We start from the raw sequence: 27,065 nt of genomic DNA on the forward strand, positions 1-27,065 counted from the left end.
ATCTGGTTGTTCACTACCTCTGGTTACACTACCTCTTTTGTTCAGTAAATTACTACTTACATTCTGTACATATCACAAGGCAGTTGCAACCTTTAATAACCAATTGTTTCAACTTTTACAACCATATAATTTTACTTATCATTAAATTATAATCAACAACAAATTGTATTAAATAAGGAAAATACAAGTTTTGTTCATGTAAAAATAATACCTTCCTTAATTTCTTTTCAACATTAGGCATTAATAAAATGATCCTATCCATTCATTTTTATAATTTGCTATTACTCATTTTGGCTTCAGTTAACTCTGTCTTCTGTCTTTAATATTCCAGCTTCAAACATGGTATTTTTCCAGTAATAATTTTTTTCTTTCCAAATATATTTTGTTAAAGATTTCTGTTCTGTTTGAAGCATAATGATATTTTTTTTGTTTCATAAATTCTGATTTACGAAACAAGTGATAAGTCTTTACTGATCTAAATTAAAGAGGTGCTTTCTCATATCTGTTGATTTACACAAGATATGTTAAAAAGAAAGAAAAAGAAAAAAAGTTGACAACACAGTTGTAGGACATTCCCATCACGCTGCTAAAATCGCTTTCCGGGAAAGTCTTACAACTGTGGGTTGTTTCTGATGTACGACTTACACACACAACTCGATTTAAAATATTTATCATTTTACTTAAATATAATAATAATTCTTTTGTTTATTTAATTCAATGATTCTAACTAAAGCCTGTGATACTGTATTTAATTTGCTTGGGTGTGTAGCGGTACTAGCGGTGATGGTCAGCACTAACTAAACTAATGTAATTTCACAACTTACATGGAACAAATTTCGCTTGTATAGTCAGCAGACCTTAATCAGGTGAAATCTCGAGAGATTTCACCCTAAGTGAAATCTAAGTATCTCGATGCTTAGAGTGAACTGCTCTACAGCCTCACTCCCTTGACCTTTTAAGTTGAAAATTTAATGGTATCAATGCCATTATAATACTTAGAAATAATGTGACTAAGTTTGGTCAAAATCAGACAAGCAGTTCTGGCAGAGATATAGATGATTTCAGTGTTGAGGTCAACACTGCACGCGCACACATGCATACACGCACACACACACACACACACACACATACATAACTTCCAGAAAACCATCTGGTTTTTTGGGTTCCTTAGGTGTCAAAATGTCAATATCTGGTGTAAATTGGACCAATTACAATACTTTGCCTTCTTGGGGAAGTAAAAATATATGTAGCTTTTAAATTTAATATCTGTATCTGAAGAAGCTTATGAAATCCGCCAAGAAACAACGCATAGAAGAGAAAAAACCATCGGGTAACATCAGTTAAATATATTTGTCACTGAACAAAAGTGGTATTGAAGACAAGGTGATAACTAAAAAAATTTCATTTCTGAGAAAATGAGATAAAATAATAAAAATCTTAAAAATTTATTCATAAAATTTGGAATCAGCGGGTAGATATTTGTGTGTTGAAAGGAAAAATTTTAATAGAAAACTATGAACATAGTAGTCCCTAATCACAATTTAATTACAATGTCCGACAATGAAAATGTTTTGGGCTCAAAAATAGTTTATTCTTATGTATTTTCATCTGCTCTTCTTTCATTAGCTCTTGCTTTGAAGATGCAATGATATGATGCAATGATCTATATTTTTAGTTTGGGAGTAATTTTTTTTTGGAGTTGTCATACCTCTTAAATGACAAAACACAACATTCTCCAGCTGGTTGTAGGTTATAAACATTATTATTGTACTGTGACTGTGAGTTTCATATTGTTTGTGTTGTAATTAGTGCAGAATTTTTAGTTTTCAAATGCTTTTTAAGTGAAAAATTTGTTAAATCAAAATGCCACGAAAATATATAAATTCAGTGAATAATCTTTGTTAAATTTGTTTTTTTTTTGTCTTCAGTTTTGACTGGTTTGATGCAGCTCTCCAAGATTCCCTATATAGTGCTAGTCGTTTCATTTCAGTATACCCTCTACATCCTACATCCCTAACAATTTGTTTTACATATTCCAAACGTGGCCTGCCTACAAAATTTTATCCTTCTACCTGTCCTGCCAATATTAAAGCGACTATTCCAGGATGCCTTCGTATGTGGCCTATAAGTCTGTCTCTTCTTTTAACTATATTTTTCCAAATGCTTCTTTCTTCATCTATTTGTCGCAATACCTCTTCATTTGTCACTTTATCCACCCATCTGATTTTTAACATTCTCCTATAGCACCACATTTCAAAAGCTTCTAATCTTTTCTTCTCAGATACTCCGATCGTCCAAGTTTCACTTCCATATAAAGCGACACTCCAAACATATACTTTCAAAAATCTTTTCCTGACATTTAAATTAATTTTTGACGTAAACAAATTATATTTCTTACTGAAGTCTCGTTTCGCTTGTGCTATTCGGCATTTTATATCGCTCCTGCTTCGTCCATCTTTAGTAATTTTACTTCCCAAATAACAAAATTCTTCTACCTCCATAATCTTTTCTCCTCCTATTTTCACATTCAGTGGTCCATCTTTGTTATTTCTAATACATTTCATTACTGTTGTTTTCTTCTTGTTTATTTTCATGCGATAGTTCTTGCGTAGGACTTCATCTATGCCGTTCATTGTTTCTTCTAAATCCTTTTTATTCTCGGCTAGAATTACTATATCATCAGCAAATCGTAGCATCTTTATCTTTTCACCTTGTACTGTTACTCCGAATCTAAATTGTTCTTTAACATCATTAACTGCTAGATCCATGTAAAGATTAAAAAGTAACGGAGATAGGGAACATCCTTGTCGGACTCCCTTTCTGATTACAGCTTCTTTCTTATGTTCTTCGATTATTACTGTTGCTGTTTGGTTCCTGTACATGTTAGGAATTGTTCTTCTATCTCTGTATTTGAACCCTAATTTTTTTTAAATGCTGAACATTTTATTCCAGTCTACGTTATCGAATGCCTTTTCTAGGTCTATAAACGCCAAGTATGTCGGTTTGTTTTTCTTTAATCTTCCTTCTACTATTAATCTGAGGCCTAAAATTGCTTCCCTTGTCCCTATACTTTTCCTGAAACCAAATTGGTCTTCTCCTAACACTTCTTCCACTCTCCTCTCAATTCTTCTGTATAGAATTCTAGTTAAGATTTTCGATGCATGACTAGTTAAACTAATTGTTCTGTATTCTTCACATTTATCTGCCCCTGCTTTCTTTATCATGACTATAACACTTTTTTTGAAGTCTGACGGAAATTCCCCTTTTTCATAAATATTACACCTGCACTCACCTGCACTGCCCAGTAATCGCTTCCTCACCTGCACTGCACAGTAATTCTACAGGTATTCCGTCTATTCCAGGAGCCTTTCTGCCATTTAAATCTTTTAATACTCCTTAAATTCAGATCTCAGTATTGTTTCTCCCATTTCATCCTCCTCAACTTCCTCTTCTTCCTCTATAACACCATTTTCTTAATCATTTCCTCCGTATAACTCTTCAATATATTCCACCCATCTATCGACCTTACCTTTCGTATTATATATTTGTGTACTATCTTTGTTTAACGCATTATTAGATTTTAATTTATGTACCCCGAAATTTTCCTTAACTTTCCTGTATGCTCCATCTATTTTACCAATGTTCATTTCTCTTTCCACTTCTGAACACTTTTCTTTAATCCACTCTTCTTTCGCCAGTTTGCACTTCCTGTTTATAGCATTTCTTAATTGCCGATAGTTCCTTTTACTTTCTTCATCATTAGCATTCTTATATTTTCTACGTTCATCCATCAGCTGCAATATATCGTCTGAAACCCAAGGTTTTCTACCAGTTCTCTTTATTCCGCCTAAGTTTGCTTCTGCTGATTTAAGAATTTCCTTTTTAACATTCTCCCATTCTTCTTCTACATTTTCTACCTAATCTTTTTTACTCAGACCTCTTGCGATGTCCTCCTCAAAAATCTTCTTTACCTCCTCTTCCTCAAGCTTCTCTAAATTCCATCTGACACCTTTTCTTCAGGTTTTTAAACCCCAATCTACATTTCATTATCACCAAATTATGGTCGCTATCAATGTCTGCTCCAGGGTAAGTTTTGCAGTCAACGAGTTGATTTCTAAATCTTTGCTTAACCATGATATAATCTATCTGATACCTTGCAGTATCGCCTGGCTTTTTCCAAGTGTATATTCTTCTATTATGATTTTTAAATTGGGTGTTGGCAATTGCTAAATTATACTTCGTGCAAAACTCTATAAGTCGCTCCCCTCTTTCATTCCTTTTGCCCAGCCCGTCTTCACCCACTATATTTCCTTCCTTGCCTTTTCCAATGCTTGCATTCCAATCTCCAACTATTATTAAATGTTCATTTCCTTTTACATGTTTAATTGCTTCATCAGTCTCTTCGTATACACACTCTACCTCATCATCATCATGGGCGCTTGTAGGCATATAGACGTTAACAATCGTTGTCGGTTTAGGTTTTGATTTTATCCTTATTACAATGATTCTATCGCTATGCGTTTTGAAATACTCTACTCTCTTCCCTATCTTCTTGTTCATTATGAAACCTACTCCTGCCTGCCCATTATTTGAAGCTGAGTTAATAATTCTAAAATCACCTGACCAAAAGTCGCCTTCCTCTTCCTACCGAACCTCACTAATTCCTACTACATCTACATTTATCCTATCCATTTCCCTTTTTAAATTTTCTAGCCTACCAACCTTTTTTAAACTTTTAACATTCCACGCTCCGACTCGTAGAATGTTATTTTTTAATTTTCTGGTGACCCCTTCCTTAGTAGTCCCCACCTGGAGATCCGAACGTGGGACTAGTTTACCTCCGGAATATTTTACCAAGGAAGGCGCCTCCATCATTGCTATATGAAAATGCAGAGCCACATTTTCTTGGAAAAAAAACAACTGTAGTTTTCCATTGCTTTCAGCTGCGCAGTACTCAGAGGCCTGAGTGATGTTGATATGGCCGTTTAAGTCATTCTGACTCACGCCCCTAACAACTACTGAAAGAGCTGCTGCCCTATTTCAGGAATCATTCCTTAGTCTGGCTCTCAACAGATACCTCTCCGATATGGTTGCACCTTCGCTCCAGCTACTCTGTATCCCTGAGCACTCAAGCCCCCTCACCAACGGTAAGGTCTCATGATTCATAGAGGAGGTTACATTTGTAGTGAAATAAAATTTTCATCACAGACACACAATCTCACACCTCTTGTGAAGACTGCCTGTCAGCATTATTTTGGTATGAAGGTAGGGGATCAGGATAAATCATGGGTTCCACATATATGTTGCAACTCTTGTTTGGTTATACTATGAGAATGATTGAAAAATATAAAAAAATCTATGACTTTTTCTGTGCTTATGGTTTGGCGGGAGCCTACAAACCATACAGATAACTGCTATTTCTGCTTGATTTCACTTTTATAAAGACAGATTTGTCAATGAAGAAAAGAGAAATAGTTCAATACCCTAATCTTACATCTGTTATTTCATCTATTCCACATTCAGATAGTTTATTAGTTCCTACTCCATCCCAAAATTATGAGCTTGAAGTAGAAAATGAAGACAGTGTGGAAGAAGAAAAACCCAACAAGCCTTCCGCATCTCATGAGTCTGATTTTGATGAAAAAGATGATAAATTGCACAGACTGAGTCAAGCAGAATTGAGTGATCTCATTTGAGACCATGATTTGTCGAAGTAGAAGGCAGAACTTTTAGGGTCAAGACTACAGCAATGGAATCTTCTCCATGACATCAGGGTCTTACAGAACAGACATCTTCATAGGGATCGGCTTTCTATTTTTTTCTATTTTTGAGAAGAAAACAATTTTATTGTTTTCTTCTTAAAATGTTTTGCAGTTTTAAAAATTTTCAAAGGAGGATTATCATGTTTGCAATTTTATGGCAAACCTCCTGGACTCAATCAAATATGCTGAACACAAGTGGAAAATCTGTTGCAATCCAAAAGTCATCATTGTACTCTTACGAATGCAATGGGAATACACTAAATACTGTTGCTTTTTATATATGTGGGACAGAAGGGATAGGAAATCACATTATATTCAAGCAGACTCGCATGCAAGAAATCTTAACTTTAGTGAGAAAAATGTCGTTGCCAAGCCTCTTGTGGACCCAAAAGAACAGTACTTCTGCAAAAATACCATCAACTTAGATGCAACATGTCCTTAAAGTCCATTTTCTCCATTCACACCTGGACGTTTTCTCTCCTAGTTGTGGAGTTGTTAGTGATGAACACGAAGAAGGATTTCATCAGGGTATTTCTGTAATGGAAAAAAGATATCAGGGCTGTTGAAATGAAAAAATGCTTGCAGATTACTGCTGGTCATATGTAGGGATGCTTCGGAACTCACTTACAAGAGGAAAGCCAAAAGACAACAAAGCCACCACATGATTCTCTTCTGACCCAACCAAATGTCAGGTATTCTTCCATCAATTAAAAACTCTTAGAATGTAATTGTCATTAAAAAAATGTCAAATGGACTTTGTATGTTGTTGTTGATATATGTAATTAAAATGTATCATTTTCTCTTAATCTGTTAAAATAAAATACTTCCACCTATTGTATATCAGAGAAACTAGAGCTAATAAAACTTTATGTTTGTCATATTTATTTTTCTCAACCTTCTAGTACGATTTGACTCATAAAGTGAAGGAAACATTAAAAAAATTTTTTTGTTGGGTAGTGTTACAATGATAAACATGATTTTTGTCTCACAAATACCAATAGGTGTACTTAATGCAGTTTTTTATCCTGTTTTCATATATTTATTCAGAATTTCTCCATCATTCACAGTTTTTTTGTTATTTTAATTTTTTTTAATATTTTAAAACGTTCTTTCATCCATTTGTCCATTGTCAAGTAAAAGCTCCTAGAGCATTGTAAATATTATGGAACTAAATGAGCTAACTTAAGGGTAGCATTGCTACTGTTGTGCAGGTTCAGACGTGTATAGACATGCACAAACATAATTAGTGTAGTACACATTCATCAAAACAATGCCAGTTGTGAGATAATAGTGAACCAGCAAACACATCATGGTGAGTGCTTTTGTGTCTGAATTATTGTGTATTACATATTTACAACTTTATTTCTTTTATTCATTAATTACAAAATGCCTAGGGTTTGTTTAAATCATCCTAACAATTTTTGTTATATATATATAGTGAAGTGACAGTCCCAGAGGTAAAACCATTAGTAAAAACGCGTTATGAACTTTATTTTGGGTGTAAAGTCTGGGATCAAGCAAGGGCCTGGGCTCCACATATCTGTTGTTTATTGAATTCTAGGCTTCTCACTGCATAGAAAAATGATAAACGCCACATGCCATTTTCTATCCCTGTGATTTGGAGGAAACCCAAAGATCATTTTTCTGACTGTTATTTCTGCTTACCAAACATAAAAGGGATTATGTCAAAATCAAAAAATACTGTGGTATACCCTAAAATGCAATCTGCAATGAGATCAGTTCCACACTGTGAAGAATTACCGACACCAAAGCCTCCAGAACAAGCGACATTAGATGACGAGAGCTCAGAGTCTGATGCAAGTAAGGAAGAAAAAGAAACAGATTCTGGTGACACAACTTTTGAACAAAGCAGTTCATCTGAGCCTCATTTACTGACTCAAGAAAATCTTTTTGATCTCATATGAAATTTAAAGTTTTCCAAAAAAAAGTCTTCCTGGCTAAAAGGATGGAATCTTTTTCAAAAGAATACAAAGATATGTACTTATCATAATCATCATTCTGAATTTAAAGATAATTTTTCTGAAGAAAATGGCTTAGTGTTTTGTAATGACATTTCTTCTCTTATGAAGACACTTTGTAATGAACATAACTCAACAGTCTGGCACTTGTTCATTAAAGTTAGTTAGTCTCTAAAGTTAGTTTAAAAGCTGTGCTTCTACATAATGACAATAAATTCCCATCAGTACCTGTGGCTGGCTCATCCTGCTAGTATGAAAGAAACATATGAAAACTTTAAATTTATGTTGGAAAAGCTTCAATATGTGGGTATGAATGGAATATTTGTAGTGATTTGAAGGTAATTTCACTTATTCTTGGTCTGCAGCTTGGTTACACAAAGTACTGTTTTGTTTTTTGTGTGAATGGGATAATAGGAACAGAAAAAAACCATTTCATTAGAAAAGAGTGGCCTAAATGCGAATCACTCACTCTTGAACAGAAAATTATGAAACATGACCCGTGTAATGCTAAAAATGTGTAGCTACCTCCATTACACATCAAACTAGGATTAATGAAGAATTTTGTCAAGACCATGGACAATACTCCTGCTTTCATATACTTAAAACAGAAGTTTCCTAAAATTAATGATTCAAAAATTAAAGAAGGAATATTTGTGGGCCCACAAATACGATCACTAATGCATGATGAAAAGTTTGAGGAACTATTGAATTCACTGGAGAAAGCGGCTTGGCAAGCATTCAAACATGTTACTCAGAGTTTTTTGGGAAATCGAAAGGCGGAAAATTACTGTGATATTGTCAACAATCTTATAACATCTTATAAAAATGTGGGTTGTATACGCTTTTAAAAGTATACTTCCTGCACTTGCACCTACATTTCTTTCTGGAAAATCTTGGCGCAGTGAATGATGAGAATGGGGAACACCTTCATCAGGAGATTTCAGCTATGGAAAAGACATATCAAGGCAAATGGAATCCTAATATGCTGGCTGATTATTGTTGGACCATCAAGAGGGATGCTCCACAAGCAAAATATAGCAGAAAATCATCATTTCTTACTTTCTAGGTGAGTCAAATGTTTGAATAAGTGTGAATTAAGAATGCAGAAAGTATTAAAATGTTTGAAATTATAAATGCCTGTCTCTTGGAAACCTTGGATGATAAGGAGAAGCCGATATCATATTTGAATTTAGGAGAAAAAATAGGCTACTATCAGAATCACAAATTTTTCTTCCTGAGACCAAAAAAATATTTTTTTTTGTTCCCCAGTGTTATTAGCCAAAGCTATAGCATAGATATAATTACTGTGAAAATGTTTAATTGTTTCTTTGTGGCAGGAGCTTTCCACAGATTATATTTCCTATAATATTGAAGATGCAGTATGCTTAATGAGAGGGAAAGTGAGATCTCATTTATGGTTGTTACTTACTAATCAAGCTTATATAAATTCATTAATACTTTAAATCATTATAAGTCAGTATTTAGTACTTTATTTTTTTGCTCAATTAGTGCTGTATGTTATAGGCTGTAAAAGGTTTCAAATTTTCAAATTCTGATGTAAATTATCAGTTTTTCATTTTTTTTTATTTTTTTGTACTCTTAGTTAATTTCAACTAACTTCAGATTCTCAAAAGTGCAAGTATATCTGCATCTCTTTATTATTGAACAAAATTAAAACACATCCTTTTACAATATAAACCATACAAATCTTATTACACCATTTCCTATAACTTTTATGTATCCAATTTAGTGTAATGAAAATTTCAGTTTTGCATCTGCCTTCTTTATACTATTATATCATTTCTACTATCAAGTTATCTTGATCCCAATAGTTCAACATCAAAACTCTCTTTTTCCATGGATAAAAGTATTTCACAATTTTTACTTTTATATAAGTAAGCTTTTCTTTACAGAAATTGGACCGATGCACCCATTTGTGTATGCTGTGACTGCCAACTAATGATATACTACATCCTTGTGGACTATGTGTTATGTGGTGTTGTGTTGTAAATTTAAATTAGGAGCTAACATCCAAGATATTCTAGGAAACATATGATAATTTTGGTGTTTCAAATATCTTTTTGTTTCTTAGGCCATGCATCTGTATTTCTTTTTGTTTCTTAGGCCATGCATCTGTATTTGACTAATTAATTTTTTTTTTTTAATATTATCTTATGTTTGTTACAGGTGATGATAATGCAAAAGCATTTATCGCCCTCCCAAAAAAAAATTATAGAAACTTTACACTGTTTAAGAAATTTGTTGTTTAAAAGAACTAATTTTACTTTTATCAAAGGCTGAAAGTTTACCAATGTGTGAATTACAAATATAATTTTGACAAACATAACATTACGTTATGTTATCATGGCGTTCGTTAGTTCATCAGTAAGAGGCAACAAAGTCAACGAAATACGTTTACAGTTCTAAACATACCTAACCTAACAGAGAAATGAAAATGGGGGAAAAAATAAGCGTGAAAACATTATATTTCAGTTCAATTAGATTAGTAATAAAGAATTCTTTCAAAATTTATCTCTAATTTTGTTAGACTTTTTTTTTCCATTTGATGATATTTTAAAGCAGCCTCTCTTAATAAAGCATAAAACTGGTGAATGCATAAACAATTGTAAATCTCAATTGCATTACAATAATCAGCTTATTTAATAAAACACAAATTCATTGTGAACAATTGTTACAAAACAGGTGTATGGGAGTCATAAAAAGGACTTTCTGTTAGTACTCTCACTGAAGTAATAATAAGACAACTGAAAAAGTTAAATAATTCTAAATTTATTGAATTTAATATTATAGTGATGTACAAAAGATTTTGTCTATGAAACACCAAAATACTTAAAGTAAAACTAAATAAACAGCTGCACAACTATGAAATGAGAACAAGATACATCATTTATATAAATACACTAAACATGAAGAAGAATGTGCGCACAATCCTTTATTAAGATTCAAGTTTGTACATTACATAAATTCCTGGTAGTATAAGAAGTATGAAGAAATTCAAATATTTAGAAAAATGTATTCAATAACAAAATATAAATTAATCATTTTATGAACTTATTCTGGGCAAATTATAGTTGACTAAAAATATTAAATTATAATTCTTGAATTTAAATAATCGAATCTAAATTTCTTAGATTCAAGGTTATATTTTAGTATGATGTTAAATGTAAACTAGCTACTATTCTAACTTACTTTTCATGTAGGTTTAAAATAATTAAACTATAATTATCTAACTTAATATATTGTTGAATGTAACTAATATTATTTTTAATTTTAACTTAGTAGTGATTAAGTCAAATTATAAGTAGAATTTTGGTAAAAATTGCTACTTAATACAATTTTTTTAATTTTTTATTTTTAGTAAAAAAATGATTTCATATTGTAAAAGACCCTTAAGAGAACATAAGCTTTTCCAACACAGAAATTAGAACTCTTTTCAATAGTTTTTTTTTTTTTTTAGAATGGTAAAGCAGAAATGATGAATGAATATATTTTACAGTAGAATTAATGTTAATGGGAGTTAATTCTTTTTAGCTTTGATGCAGCACATTACAATTTTTCTACTATACATTATTCTAAAATTAGTCTAAAAACTGCTGCTGCTTTTCAAAGGTATGATACAAAGCATATGTATAATGTAGATGAAATTTTGATTTTTAGATTACTCTCATCAAAATCTTTGGCAAAACATACTGATAAAAGTTTTTAAAAATATTTTAATTATTTATAGCATTTATTGAAAATTATGTTATTTTTCAAGCTTATATTTTTTTAAAGTAACAGTAATCTAATTTGATTTAATAAATATTTCTACTAATAACCTAATTAAAACAATAAAATTTAATTGTTTTACAAACCCATCTCTACAAATTAGCATCTACTAATAGTGCAATCCAAACACTTATCCTGTTTTAGAAAAATTTTCTATGCATATTTTCAAAAAAATGTATGATACTTTTTCAATAACTTTTTTTATTATTTTCTTATATATATGTTTTATTTTATATTTTCTTATATATTTTTCCCCTATCAAGAAAGATTAATAAAGGTAATTAAATTTAAAGACTAAAAACGTAGGTAAAAATGATTTAAATAAATTAATATTGACAGTAGACTCAAATAAGACAATTCACTACTACACATCAGAAGGAGGATACAAATTTGTTATTTTACATTACCCAGGTCCTTCTTTTTTTGTATAAAAATTGCTGTTAATATTTTTTTTAAAACTGGAAATTACACACCAATTATAACACTAAAATAAATAAATAAAAATTATGTAGATAATAAATTTTTATCAATGACAGAAATACAATATATTATTTGAAATATTATTATTTCAAAGTTGGCAATAAAATAACAACAGCTGATCAACATTGCACAATACTGAATTAGTGTTTAAATCATTCTGTAAGGTAAATTAAGTATATTGGATACTGTGAACTGTGCTGTCGTTAGTGAAGATTTTCTCTGAATTTTAGTTTGAACGTAATCGGTTTGCCATTGAAGTAATGCTGTACTTATTTACAACACAGATATCCACTTACATCGTATTCATTTTGAGTGTATATAATGGTAATGCTACACCTGCTTCAGTAGAATATGAAATAAGTTTTCCGAATTGCAAGATTCCAGATCCCAAAACAATTAGCGCAACGTTTTGCAAACTTCGGGGAAACAGGTTCACTACCTAGTATTTGTACCAGCTACAAACGATCTGACCAACACAACACTCTTATTGATGAAATAATTATCAATGCAGTTCAGCACAGTGGTTTGGAGGACACTTAAACAAAACAAGTTTTATCCTTATCATAAACAGCCAATTCAACATCTATACCCAGAAGACAGTCCATTTCATTTGGAGTTCTGCAACTGTGGAATACAAATTGATAACTCTACAAATATATTTTGTTTTGCGAGGAGGCGAATTTCACTCAAGACAGCAGCAACAAAATGCAATGAGCATACATGGGCAGAAGTAAATTCTCATGAAATGGTGGAAAACAATTTTCAGTACAAATTTAGTGTCAATTTATGGTGCAGCCTTCTTCACAATCAGCTGTTTAGAACATTCATATTATCTGGCCACTTAAATGCTGAGGTCTACTTGCACTTTCTTCAAGAAAAACTGTCACAGCTGCTTGATGATATTCCTCTAGTGCTGAGATGTAAAGTATTCATTTTGCATGATGGCACGCATCCCCACTTCTCTTGTGCCGTTTCCACTCACTTAATCATCATTTTCCTGAGAAATGGATCAGTCATGGAGGTCCACATTCTTGGTCACCAAGATTGCTTGATCTAATACCTATAGATTTTTGTGCCAGGGAATGGATGAAAACTATTGAATACAAAAAAATACATTCTTGTGAGGAATTAATTGAGTGCATTATAGATGCAGCTGAACAACATAAGGACAGTCCTAAAAAACTAAAAAGAGCAATAAAGGCAGTATAGAAGCTTGAAAATGGCTTCTGTATTGGTAATGTACTCTACTGGTAATCACCAAGAAATGTGTTGAAAATGGCAAGCTCATTTTTGAACATTAGAAACTAGTATGTATAATGTACTTTGGTCTAGTGTACTGTTTTTAAGTAAAATTCAAATTTTTCTAACTTTTCTTTGTTTTATTGAACTTATCTTACATCATTTCTTTAGAATTAAATTCTCTACAAGTTCTGTTTAATGTGTTTATTACCCATTTAACAAAGTTATTGTATGTCAAACATAGAAATCTGGGGTGAGAAACCCAGATTTCTCAAAAACTACTACAGATACAGTTCTAGACCTATTTTATTAGATTTTTCAGATCAAAAACCGCAAGAAATCACTAATTCTGCCCCTTAATTAAAGTCCTAAAAATTTCAGTACGATCTCATTTCATCAGGGTAGATGAAATCCAAGCAAAATCTTTCACTAGTTGTAAATCGCAAACAAAGGATTTTAGGATATATGTTTATATGAACTTTTTAATTATTTTCATAAATAATACATCACACTTTAACAAGCGCTATCTTTAAAAAAAAAAAACAAAATACAACTAGAATTAATTTAAAAAATAATATCATTGAAGTTTTACATGTTACAGATGAATCTGGCCCTGGGTCTCCAGTTAGTTCAGTTCCAACTCCACCTCCACAAGCTGAACCGTTAGTACGAAATGAGAAACAAGTTGTTCTAACAACAACAAGACCAAGAGTTTCATCTATGCAAACTAAATTAGATCATACAAAGATAGATACAACTCTTTACCAAAAGGTAAAAAAATTTCATATGATTATTTGTGTATTTTTAAAAAATATATTAAACTTATCATTTAAGAAAGAATATTATTTAGACACATCAAGTTATTTTGTTTAGTAACTTAATAAAGCCAAATTTAATGATTTTAAATAATCTGAAAAAATTCAGACAACATTAGTTGTTATACATCACATATAAAAGAACTATTAGGAAGTAAGGAAGTGCCCTTTTTTATTAAACAAAAAAAAATAAGTTTAAATACTGCATATACATTTACATTAGAATCATAAGAGATGCTGTGTTTTTTTAAAGTAATTGTGTAAACAATTTCTATCACAAACTTATGTAGCAGACTGTCATTTTGTAACATATTAATTATTAGATTAGGTTACATGATATTCTAATTTTAACTGGCTCAGTTATTAAACTAGATTTATGCTACTGATAATAAGTTTACTAAATAATGGGACATTAGTTAAATTTAATGTTATATAAGTGATTTTAACTTGTATAACTTTATAACTTGTATAAAATTTAATAACTCATATTACTGAAATAAAGAAATATGAAACCAGCATACAATCCTAATAACATATATTAAAATATTTAAAAATCAAAAAATAATAAATAAGATAAACAATCTGTGTGGAATTTATAAAATTAAATTAATGATTGTGATGGTATTTATATAGGAAAAACAAATAGATCCTTTAAAACTAGATTTCTTGAACATTTTAGAAATTACAAAAATAATAAATTAGATTTATCTAATATGGCAGACTAATAAACAATAAACATTCTATTTCTGATGTTAACAGAAATTTAGAAATAGTAGGAATTAATAAAAATGTCATAAAATTAAATAAATAGGTTATAAAAATACTACATCGATAAATACAAACAAAATTTCAATTTGATAAACCATCAGACAGTGTTTGAGGGAGACAGTCTTATAAAAACTGCAAATTATAGCACCACTCATGTAAATTAATATGCAATCATCGTTATTTTAGTATTTTTATTTTTAAATATTTATCATAAAATAACAGAATTATTTCAGTCATGATTGAGGATGCAGGATCTCGCAAAAGTACTTTCATAAAAAATTAAGGTACGTAGTTGGTTTATATATATATATATATATATTATAGAATTTAAATATATATATATTTACTTCTACAATATATTAAATTCTAAGTAGCACATTATGCCTATGCCATTCAGTGATGCATGTACATTTTATATAGTTTTGCATCATATATAACATTACTTAAAATAATTGAAATTTAAGCTTTTAGTTTTTAATGGAATGATTTAAATAAAACTTTAATTTAAAGTTAGCATTTTATATTAGGTGTGTTATATTAATGTGTGTGTATGAATGTATATATATATATATATATATATATATGTGTGTGTGTGTGTGTGTGTGTGTGTGTGTGTGTTCTAACATCTTTACAACCTTCAGAAACAAAAATAATCTTCAACTTTTAGCACTGATTTACTGTAACAATTCTTACTATAACTCTGTTGTTTTATGATAAACAAACATAGTTTACTTTTGGATGTAAAATAAAATTCTGAAGATTGTAGCTGCTTGAATATCATTTTGCTATTAGCTTGCAGGATATTAATAAATATTTTATTCTTATTGGTCATAATAATTAAATATATAAATACACCATGTCAGGAAACAGTAGGTTTGTTACTCTGTGAATAGAAGAAGGAACTACCCCAGCATTTTCCTGGTTGGATCATATGAAACCACGATAAAATTTTGCCCCAAATAACTTATTTAACTAGATAAATCATTTAAAAACAGACTGACATATGAGGTGCCTAAAATCAAAGCCAGCAATTTCCACTTTTTACTGAAAATGAGATAATGGTAACATTGTATTTGTGTTTAACTATATCAATATCGATATTTCACTTAGATGTGAAATCAGCTGTAATATATAATCTTTGAATATAAAAACTGGGTTAGTTGCAAAAACTGCAATCACCAGAACATTGTTTCATTTCTTAAAAGCAAAACCAGTAATGTCTAAATCAGCCAATCAGAAGCCTTTCTGTATAACTTCGGAGGCAGGAAATCATAACATGATGTTATGTTTGTTTTTCAAACACATGTTAACAAGTGCTGTGTTGCTTTATTTAGAACAACACAATTTTTACTTGAATCCCAAAACAACTTAGAACACAACAATTTTTACTTGAATCCCAGTTTAGTTTAGAACATCTAAACTAGAAAAGTGGAAACAAAATTTAGCTAAAAGCTGAGAATAGTTCTTCTCTTGAACACATTTTATCATGTTAGCCTATATTTTTTATTAATACAACCTAATAAAGTTCATATTACTTTAAATTGTTTCAGCCAATTCAGTACAAGTTGGACAACTTGTACTGAAATTAATACCTTAATCTCCATTCAGGTTAGTGCTGCCCACCTTTTATTATTGTTTTAAGGTGAATTTGGCTGGACTGTAATAGTTTTATTTGCTTTCCATATACTTTTCACACGATCCTCCTCAGTATCCTGACTTTGGCCATAATACATAGTTTTCAGTGTTCAGAACTCACCATGCAGGAATGTTATAATTTTCATAAATTGTATTATGAAAATAAAGATAGGTCTTCACAAAATGCATTTCTTTTAAATTATTTTAATTTAAAAGACATAGTGCTACCAAAATCCGTTCAGATTTATTATCAAAAAGGGTAAGCAAGTGATGGAAATGAACCCAGACCTAATTTTACTAAATACAAGAGGACCTGTCAATGCAAAAAAAAATTGCTGATGTTAAAATACTGCTTAAATTCATTTTACATAAAACTTGTGTGAAAATGTTGAACTGGACTTTTATAAAACACTAATTCCTGAGTACTTTTCTATTTAAAAAGCTGTTGCAAAAGATCCAGAAGAAGAGAACATGTGTGAATATATAGAAGATTCTCCAGAACTTGTTTTTTGTTAAATTTTTAGATATGTAATAAAAGTTTTGTTCTAATTGTTCTATACTTTTTTGAATAATTAATAAAAACATTTTTTATTCATGTATATTAGCGTCTCATAATTATACTGTAACTTACAACCAAACAGCATTTAGCCTCTTAATTTTAGTAAACTTTTTAATTAAAATTCTGGTATTTCAATTTATTGATTCAATTTTATTATTGTATATACAACTTAAATTAATATGTAGTTTAAAAATAGGTTTCATCATTTCAAAGTAAGTTAGGTTTGTCTAGCCAAACCAGCAATCTCCAACCATCTTAGTTGCAAAATAAGCAATACCCAGTTTTTGGATGCAAAACCAACAATGTACAAATTTAGATTGCTATATCTAACTATTCTATACACAGAAACTAAGAAAATTTTGCAGTACACATTCCTAATGCTATACTGAAGTGTTAACAGACAGTTATAAATTCAAAGCTTGAGTAATGCATAAAATTCACTCAAAAAAAAAAGGTTATATTTTGTATTGTATGTTTCAGCCTGTGCAGTCAAGAACTCCAAGTGAACCTGAAGATCTGAGAGGATCTGTTCATTTAACCTTAACTTATGATCCAGCAGCTGGTATTTTAACTGTTAGATTAATTGAGGTTATTGACAAATTATTATTTTATTATTAGATTTAGTATAAAAAACGTCATTTATTTTATATATAAAATGACTTACACAAAAAATACATTTTATTCAACAATATATTCCAAAATACTTAAATTGTTAAATGTGTAAATTTAATCAGTCACTAAGTTCTTCTGTTGCATTCCAATGAGAGAGTAAATCCCCTTTGTATTTCAGAGTTGTTAAAGTACATTTTTATAATTTTTAACTGAATCTGAGAAAAGCTTGATATTTTTCACATGGTAAGAGATTCATTTCTTATCATCAAAAAAAGAGAGCAAGTCAGCAATTACTGTATGACAAGTGCAGTTATGAGAGAATATGTATCGTTAATCAAACCCAAAAAGAGAATGATAGCTGTATCGAATGAGAGCATCAAGGAATCAACAGCGTTAAAAAGTAACTGGTCTGGCCAATCCTGAAACTGTTACTTATCATGTGGGAATGATAAGTAACTTTCTGTGCCACTTTAACAATGAGTCACAATTCCTGGAACTGTGCTTTCAGAATATTTTTCTTTACCAATTTTGCAACTCCTTTCTCAGTGGCATTGCAAGTAGCGCTGTTAAGGAGCCCATCTTGAGGAAGGTAGGAAACCCCTCTAGTATGTAGTAAGTATAATCCGAGTTGTGTTTGTTGATGTAATATGTTGTTTTTGTCAAATTTAATGCATTTGTAAATTATATGTATTGTTTAAGCATTGTTTTTTTTCTAATTTGTTTTATAAAACTGGTAACAATAAAATAAAACGGAAACAGTTAAAGATTCCAGAAATTATTTCAGGAACTTACCCTGAATAATAAAAATTCATTTAATTTAAAAAACTGTAAATAATTTGTCATTTATGCTTATTTAAACTGGTTCTGTTTCATTAAAATCCTGGTTTCTTGATCATTTTCATGGCAGTTTGCTGAAGAAAAAGTAATATTCTAGAGGAAACCTATAGTAAACAAGAATCTAAATCCACTGATATTGCATCTGAAAGAAACTGTTGTTACTTCATCCTACAATTTTAAAAGAGATTCAAAGTATCTAGATAAACTACAAATTTGTATTTTATTTAACTGACATCCATTATTTAATACCATTATACAACGACTAAAATAATGAAGAATCATTCATTGCTAGTCCTGCAGTAGAAGTAAAGTTAAAGAATTCAGTAACTAAATTAAAATTAACATTCAGAAGGAACAATGTTATCCAAACAATAAATGTAATTCAATAATTAAGTGACCGAGTAATCTGAGACTAAAGCACTGATACGTTTATTCATAGTTATTTTGATAGGATAAGCTAGGATGCATCTGTGGCATATGTTACAATAACAAAACGTCTTACCACTGAAAAACAATCATTATATTGCTTTCGAGTTTTTAAATGGAATCTACATGAAAAGCTGTAACCAACATTGTTTGTAACTGTATTCTCTTTTGGAGAATAAAAATTTTTATTGAACTATTAAATATTAATTTCATAAATATCTCTGACTCTGTTGATTAATTTATTCACTTATAAAAATTGCATTCTCATACAGTTTTTTACTGCAAGTTGAAAAAGGAGTAAAAAAAAAATGTGTAAACTTAAATTATGAAATTATGCTTAGCATAACTGAATTACAAAGTAAAAAATCATGTTTTGGCATTTTTAAATGGATTCAAAATTTCTGAAGGATAGCTGATTTCATTCGTTCTCAAAGTGTGCGATAACACCCCTTTAGGGTGCTCGAGGTCTTCAGGGGAGGGGGCAGAAGGCCCACAGAAAATTGGGGGTGATGAGGTGGTCTGGGAAGCAATGATAGCTGATTAAAAAAAAGGCATTAAAAAAAATTATGTTTTCCTGATATTACAAACTAAAATGTAAAGTAAAATGTAAGTTTCAACTTAGAAATAGGATATGCCACATTTAAAAACAATAATTGCAACTGCTGTTTTTAAGAAGCGCTCTTATTATTATTTTTAACAGATGGTAAGTTTAAACATTTTGGGGGCGCTAGAAAACTTTTAATTCTCAGTGAGGGCGGTGAGCCAAAAAGTTCAAGAATCAATGGCTTAAATCATAACAAAGATCTTTCATCAAAATAAGTAAAACCGACATTTTCTATTATTCAACAATAGATGTATTTGCTATTAGTTTATGAAGGTAGACATAAATAAAAATTGAAAAATAGAACTCTACATCCCTAAAGAAGACAATGATTTCATTTCCTAGAATTACTCTGGAAGTAAAAAAATTAAGCTTTCAAACATGGCACCAGTGGTAAAATATAATTATTATAAATATAATATTAAAAACACCAATAATATATTATTTGATTTCCTCAAACATTTTCGGCGGCTATCTTCCATCTTCAGGAGGAATTTATAATAATTTAAAATTAAAATACATAAAATTCACATGATAAAATTAGAGACATAACAATTGATTATCATAAGATAAAAATTTTGTAAATGTTAAAGTTATAAGTTAAATTAACATAATTACTTATTATTTTAACTAAAAATAATTACATATTATTTTAATTTAACTTATGACTTTAACATTTACAGAATTTTTATTTATGATGATCTATAGTTATGTCTCTAATTTTATCATGTTAATTTTATATTTTTTTACATATTTTAATTCTAAATTAAAATTCCTTTTGAAGATGGCAAAATAGCTGAAAAAGTTAGAGGAAATCAAATAATATATTGGAAAGCTGTTTTTAATATTATATTTATAATAAATAAAAAAATATGTGGCTTGTTTCTTGATGTTTACAATTAAAATTAAAACAAAAAAAAATCATACCAGGAGTTTTCTGTTTGTTATAGATGAAATAAATAAGATGATAAAATCATTATCAAAATACATAAAATTGAATATCTGTTTTTGCAGGCACAAGATCTCCAAGCAAGAGATTTTAGTGGAACAGCTGATCCATATGCTAAGATACGTCTTCTACCAGATAAAACAAATGTATGGCAAACACGCATTCATAAAAAAACACTTAATCCAGGTAAAGAAAATAGATTTTATGAGAATGTATGGATAAATGCCATGTGTGTAAAATAATAAACATTTTTCATTTTCCAATTTACATGATAAAATGTTCAAGTTTAGTAAACTATGCTAATACAGTTGCACACCAAATCTGACCAAGAGTTAATAAAATATTGACGATTAGATTTATTGTAACTCCTAGGTAAGTTAGTGAACTTATTAATCCTGTTGTATTCTGATGGATCTACAATAATCTGGAACAGATGTTCCAGGGATGTTTTAGAAAAAGGATATGAGATAAAAACAAAGTGTTAACAGCCAAGAGCTTCATTTAATAATTTGGTTTCCATAGACCACAAAATTGAATTAATACTTAGGAAAGTTGTTTTTTTTTTTTTTAGGGATAGGTTGACATTTATTGGAACTTAATGACTATAGAAGCTAATTCTAATTGAAATTGAAGAAATATAGAACTATTAATATAAATAGGTACATAATTGTGCTCTCAAAATTATTTTTTTTTTTTTTTTTTATTTTTTTTTTTTTTTAATAACAGTAAAAATAAATATACAGATCAACAGTAAGAATAAAAATATTCAATTATAAGTGGTTTTAAATAATCTGTTAATTAACATTGATACAATTACCAAAAATAAAATAGTCATCAGTCAATTTTTACGAAAATATCATTGTCATTTGCTCTAACAAAGAGTGCAAAGTCATGAACTAAATTATTTCCGTGAGAATTTTCAGATACTTAAGAATTAACCTAAAAAAATTAGCTACATTTTTAAATACAATTTTATAGAACTGTTACTAAAAAAAATAGAAATAATACAAAAATATGTGTTAAAAAATTTATGTAATTTTCATGATTAACATTTAATTCCCATTGAGCATATCACACACTTTTATTTAAAACAACACCACATAATCATTATTGTATCGATTTAATAAGAACAATGATTCTAACTAATATGAGGAAATTGTCATACTATTATCCATAATAAGAAGGATGGGGGAAAAAAAATCTTGCACAAGCAAAACACCATTACAACTAAAAGTAAAATAAAGATTTAAAAAAGGAGAAGTAAAAGAAATTTCTTATTAGTAAAGAAAAATAAATAGTTAACAAGATTAACTAAATAGCAGCATTTGTTAATAAAAATGAACTCTTAATACTAAATATGTTTTAATTTGAGGAAAACCCTGTTTAAAATCTGTTGTTTATAAAAAGGTGCTGTTTTAGAAAGAGTGTGGTTGAATGGTCCCAAAATATGTACTCTTGGAACAACTGAGCACAGAAGAGCACATTTAAGATATAAAGAATTAGTTCTAAAGAATTCTAAAAATCTGTTATGTAAATTAGGTGATGAATTTTAGGCAGTTTACATTTGGTACCTCTTGCTAAGTTTCTATGTACGATAGCTTAACCTGTGAAAGACAATATAATAAAGAAAAAATGAGTGAATACTGTTACAATTTGTTTCAAAAGTATTTAAGTAACAATAGAAATTAAGTAAAAATTATGTAATCCAGAGGACAACTAAGGATAGAAAATAAGATGTGTATGTACAAATCATACAGCAATGAAGACACTATTGCGATATAAAAGAAAGTGATACCTGTTAAGCAAATGAAAGATTGATTCTTTTGAACTTGATTAAGCCCTTTCTGTGACATTTATCAGTTGCACCAAACGATGTCAATAACACATAGTATAAACAAATGATTACCTATTCATTTATTTGTCACACCCGATATCTTTTAGTTTCATAAAAATAAGTCACATGATACATCTCAAAATTATTTGTAGTTATGGTATATGTGCAACTGGTAATTTAAACAATCTTAAGATAAATACTGAAATCTAAAATTTAAACAACTAGTGTATTTCAAAATGAAAGCATGAATGGCCAGTTTTTTGAAAATAAACAAATTTCAAAAGACATCATTTGACTCACACTATTTGTATATACAAAATAAATTTTAACAATCTGCATTAGTTACTGACATTACTACAATTAATTTTAAGAAAACATTATCTTTGAAACAAATGTACATTTCTTACTTTTGGCCACTCAAATTTCAAGAGTTTTTTTAGCTTTGTGCTTTTTTTACCTTGTTTGCTATCAAACTTTGCCACTTCTCTTAATTTTAGGTCATTATTTCATCTGTATCAATTAAGATTTTTTTTCTTGATCCATCCATCTTAATTATATTGGCTCATCAAAAGAAATGAATGGTAAGAATTTCATTCTTTTAATGAAATCTGTTAACGTGGTAAACTAATTTCTTGTCTATGGCCTTCCAGAATTCATATTTTATGTTTTTTACAGAAAGAATTATTGATCTTCCAACATTTATTTTCTCACGTCATATTTTTCTAAAATAAATGAATAAAGAATGTTTCCATTATAATTATGCAAAAGAACAGAATATAGTTATGCTTAATCAAATATTTTTGTTTCAGTATTTGATGAAGATTTTGTATTTGAAGTTCGTCCAACAACAATAGGAAGAAGAACTCTAGAGCTATTACTTTATGATTTTGACGCATATTCACGTCACCACAGTATTGGTGGTATTAAGATACCATTAGCACACATTGACCTTTCTGATAAAGTTACCTTATGGAAAGGACTTGGTCCTTGTTCTGAACAGGATGCTAAGGTATGTTTAAAATGGTTCAAGCAAAAGATTTTAGGGCTTATTAACGAAATTTGCAAGCAACTAATTGCAATTATTTTCATGTTTATGAAGTAGTGTCACATAATAAACATTGTTCATATTAACATTGTTCATATTATAAACTTTTATACAATCTGTATGAATCAGATTTATAAAAGTTAAAAACTAAAAAATAAATGACATTAAATATATTTATGACATTGATGATATGAAAAATTAAATCCAAAACAAGATAAACTGATTTAAATTTCAATATAAATATATATATGAGAATAAGTAAAATTAATGATCTCATCTAAACAGTAAAAATTAAAGAGGGATATTCTTGAATAATTTACATTACTTAATTCTGCTGGATTAACCTTTTTTTATATAGAATCAAGGCTATTTTATATTTTAAACGATATTATATATAAGGCATGTTTTTAAGGTAAGTACCGTTTTGAAATTCCACCGCTGCTACGCTGCGGTCGGAATTCCACACATGCGCACCGTGTACCCACATCTGTTGGCAAGCCATAGACCCTTTTTCATTCTTTTTCCTGTTTAATCTCCGAGAATTGTCGTTCAGGTATTACTTCAGAGGATAATATGTATGAGTGTAGTCTAGTACAGTCCCAGTTCGACCATTCCTGAGATGTCTGATAATTGAAACCCAACCACCAAAGAACACAGCTATCCACGATCTAGTATTCAAATCCGTGTAAAAATAACTGAATTTACTAGGACTTGAACGCTGGAATTCTCGACTTCCAAATCAGCTGATTTGGGAAGACGCGTTCACCACTTGACCAACCCGGTGGGTTAAGCCACAGAACCTATTACGGAGATATTCGACTGTGTTTACGTTTATTTGTGAGTATTTAAAATGCCTCCACTAATCGAGAATCCCACCGGCTGTGAAATAAGTGGTGTGATAGTTCTCTTAGAGCTAAAGGCGTGAAAATGGCTGAAATTCATCGTCAGATCAGTGAATTGTATGGAAAAAACAATATGAGCGATGAAAATGGGTTAGAGCTGTTAAAGATGGCCGTCAGAATTTTCACGATGAGGAACGGAATGGACGACCTTCTATCATTACTGAAGATTGGTGCAAAAAGTTGACAAGAGTGAGAGAGAACAGATGTTTTACGATTTCTTCGCTACCTGAAGTGTTTCCTCAAGTTTCAAGAAGTGTTGTCAAAGAAATTGTGACCGAATGCTTAAATTATCGAAAATTGTGACGGAGTTGCAGTGGTTATTAAGTCAGGCGGCAAACTTTTATGACGACGGTTTTCGAAACCTGATTACACGTTAAGACAAGTGCCTTAATAATGGTGGCAATTATGTAGAAAAGTACAAAAAAATAAAATTGTTAAGAATAGATAGTGTACTTATTTTTTTTTTTTAATTTCAAAACGGTGTACCTGCTTTAAAAGCATGCCTCGTAATTTATTTTATTGACTCATATAATTAAAAATATTAGAATTACTTACAAAATAACTGATTATGATGCCACTGAAAATGCATTCATCCTTCAGTGTGAATAAAAATGAATCATTACAATATGTTCTAAAAAATTATTACTACATTAGGGAGTTCATGAATTTGCGAAACAATATCATCAAATTAAAAAAGCTGTGTTATTCATGATGAAATATTCAATAAAATAAAAATATAGAATAAATTTTTAATTAATTTAAACCAACAAAATACAGTTAGAGTAACTTATAATATTATGTTCACTTGTGAACGACAAATGCAATCTTCAATTGCATCATCATTAGCTAAATAAAATAATTATACAGGCCGTTTCATAATGTTCTTCGGAGTTTCGAAAATTCATTAACAAAAAACTATTTCACTGATAAAGATTAAAACAAGTACTGTACGAAAGAGTAATAGATTTTTCCACATATACTAGGCAGTTAGTAAACCGTTTGCTCGCTAGGTGTCGACAGTAGAGAAAATGGCTGCCACGGGAAGCGAGAAGTCGTTTTATGTGTTAGAATTTCACTTGTCAAAGACAGTAATTTCTGTGCAACGTGCGTTTCGGTTGAAATTTCATAAGGAGCCACCAGGTGACAATTCAGTTCGTGCATGGTATAAACAATTGTGAAACTGGTTGCTTGTGCAAGCGAAAATCAACTGGTCGTCCATCAACCTCAGAAGTCAATGTCAAACGTGTGCGTTCAAGTTTCATTTGCAGCCCGTCAAAAGCGACTGCGGCTGCAGGCAGAGAATTAGGAATTCCGAAAACAAGTGTGGAGAGTTCTCCGTAAACGTTTATTATGCAAACCGTACCATTTTCAATTAATCAGCGTCTTTCTGATGGAGATAAAACACGTAGGCTCGATTTTTGTTTACGGTTACAGGAAAAGATGTTTGATGAAGTTTTTCTAAACAAGATAATTTTCAGCGATGAACTACTTTCCATATTAGCGGCAAAGTAAACCGTCATAACTTGTGTCCACTTATGTGGAACACATTCGGGATTCTCCGGAAGTAAATGGTTTTGTGCGATCTCTGGTGAGGCAGTGTATGGGCCGTTCTTTTTATGGAAACGAGAGTAACCGGTATGATATACCTGGATATGTTACAATTATGGCTCAGCTACTCAACGACTTCATTTTCCAGCAAGATGGTTGTCGTGTCCATTTTCATAAAGAGGTTCGACAGTACCTTAACACAACATTACCTCGGCGCGGGATAGGGCGTGCATCTGAAGAAGACCAACACATTATGCTGTGGCCACCAACATCACCAGACCTCACGCCATGTGAGGTCTGGTGATGTTCTCTGGGGTTATGTGAAAGATAATGTGTTTGTCCGACCAATGCCGCACGATATCGCATAATCAATGCAATCAACTCTATCGAAAATGACATATTTGAACGAGTTTGGCAAGAGCTAGACTTCATGTTGATGTGTGGTGTGTCACCAGAGGAGCATATATTGAACATTTATAGATTTTAACAAAAACTGTTCCCTGCATCACCTCGTACAACTTTCATTTAGGAAGTGAAATACTTTTTTTGTACTGAATTTTTTTAACTCCTAAGAACATTATGAAACGCTCTGTACATAAGGTTAAAAAAACATTAACACTTGTTTGGTTACTGTTTTCTCTTCACATAATTCCTGTTGTATTTATTTTTATTTAATTTGTTTTTGATAATGTTTCTATTTTATATCTATATTTCAAAATTATAATAGCAGTTTTTCACATTCTTATTTATTAATAATATTGTTAATTATAATACTACTATGATGTAAGTCATTTTATATATCATGTACTATGTACTTTATGTACAATTTATTATTTTTCAACAGGCAGAGCTAGGAGAGTTAATGGTTTCTCTTGCATTCCTTCCATCAGCTGAAAGATTAACAGTTGTAGTAATTAAAGCACGCAACCTGAGAGTTGTTGATGACACACGCACTTCATCAGGTAAAATTCATTTAATACATGTACTAAATTATACCATATATATATATATATATAGCTCATTTGAAACATGACAACTCAATTATTGTATCCATGTATGTATACACAGTCACTTCCTTAGGTTGGTTTAAACCTCATCACTACCCTTATTAGTGGTCTTAACAACACAGAAGATAAGTATTTCACTACACGTTATGCATTAAGGAGTCCATGTTACCATACATGATCAAGCAATAATTGATAGATCATAATTATTTGATGCAAACTTTCATATATAGAGAATAATCACTGGTAAGCACAGTTTTTATCACACGAAAAGTTTATTA

The 27,065-nt window shown here is 30.3% G+C and overlaps 1 protein-coding gene across 2 annotated transcripts in view; it reads left to right on the plus strand.

Annotated features, from left to right (window-relative positions):
- Window positions 1-27,065, plus strand: part of Sytalpha (Synaptotagmin alpha) — a 760,002-nt gene that overhangs the window by 723,546 nt on the left and 9,391 nt on the right. For both annotated transcript variants that reach the window (XM_075358087.1, XM_075358086.1), the window contains 5 exons: window positions 13,851-14,020; window positions 17,507-17,614; window positions 20,517-20,637; window positions 23,095-23,294; window positions 26,625-26,742. In XM_075358087.1, the coding sequence (XP_075214202.1) occupies window positions 13,851-14,020; window positions 17,507-17,614; window positions 20,517-20,637; window positions 23,095-23,294; window positions 26,625-26,742 (717 nt within the window). The remainder of the gene's footprint in view (window positions 1-13,850; window positions 14,021-17,506; window positions 17,615-20,516; window positions 20,638-23,094; window positions 23,295-26,624; window positions 26,743-27,065) is intronic.

This window comes from Lycorma delicatula, chromosome 2 (assembly GCF_047948215.1).
Source record: "Lycorma delicatula isolate Av1 chromosome 2, ASM4794821v1, whole genome shotgun sequence".
NCBI lineage: Eukaryota > Metazoa > Arthropoda > Insecta > Hemiptera > Fulgoridae > Lycorma > Lycorma delicatula.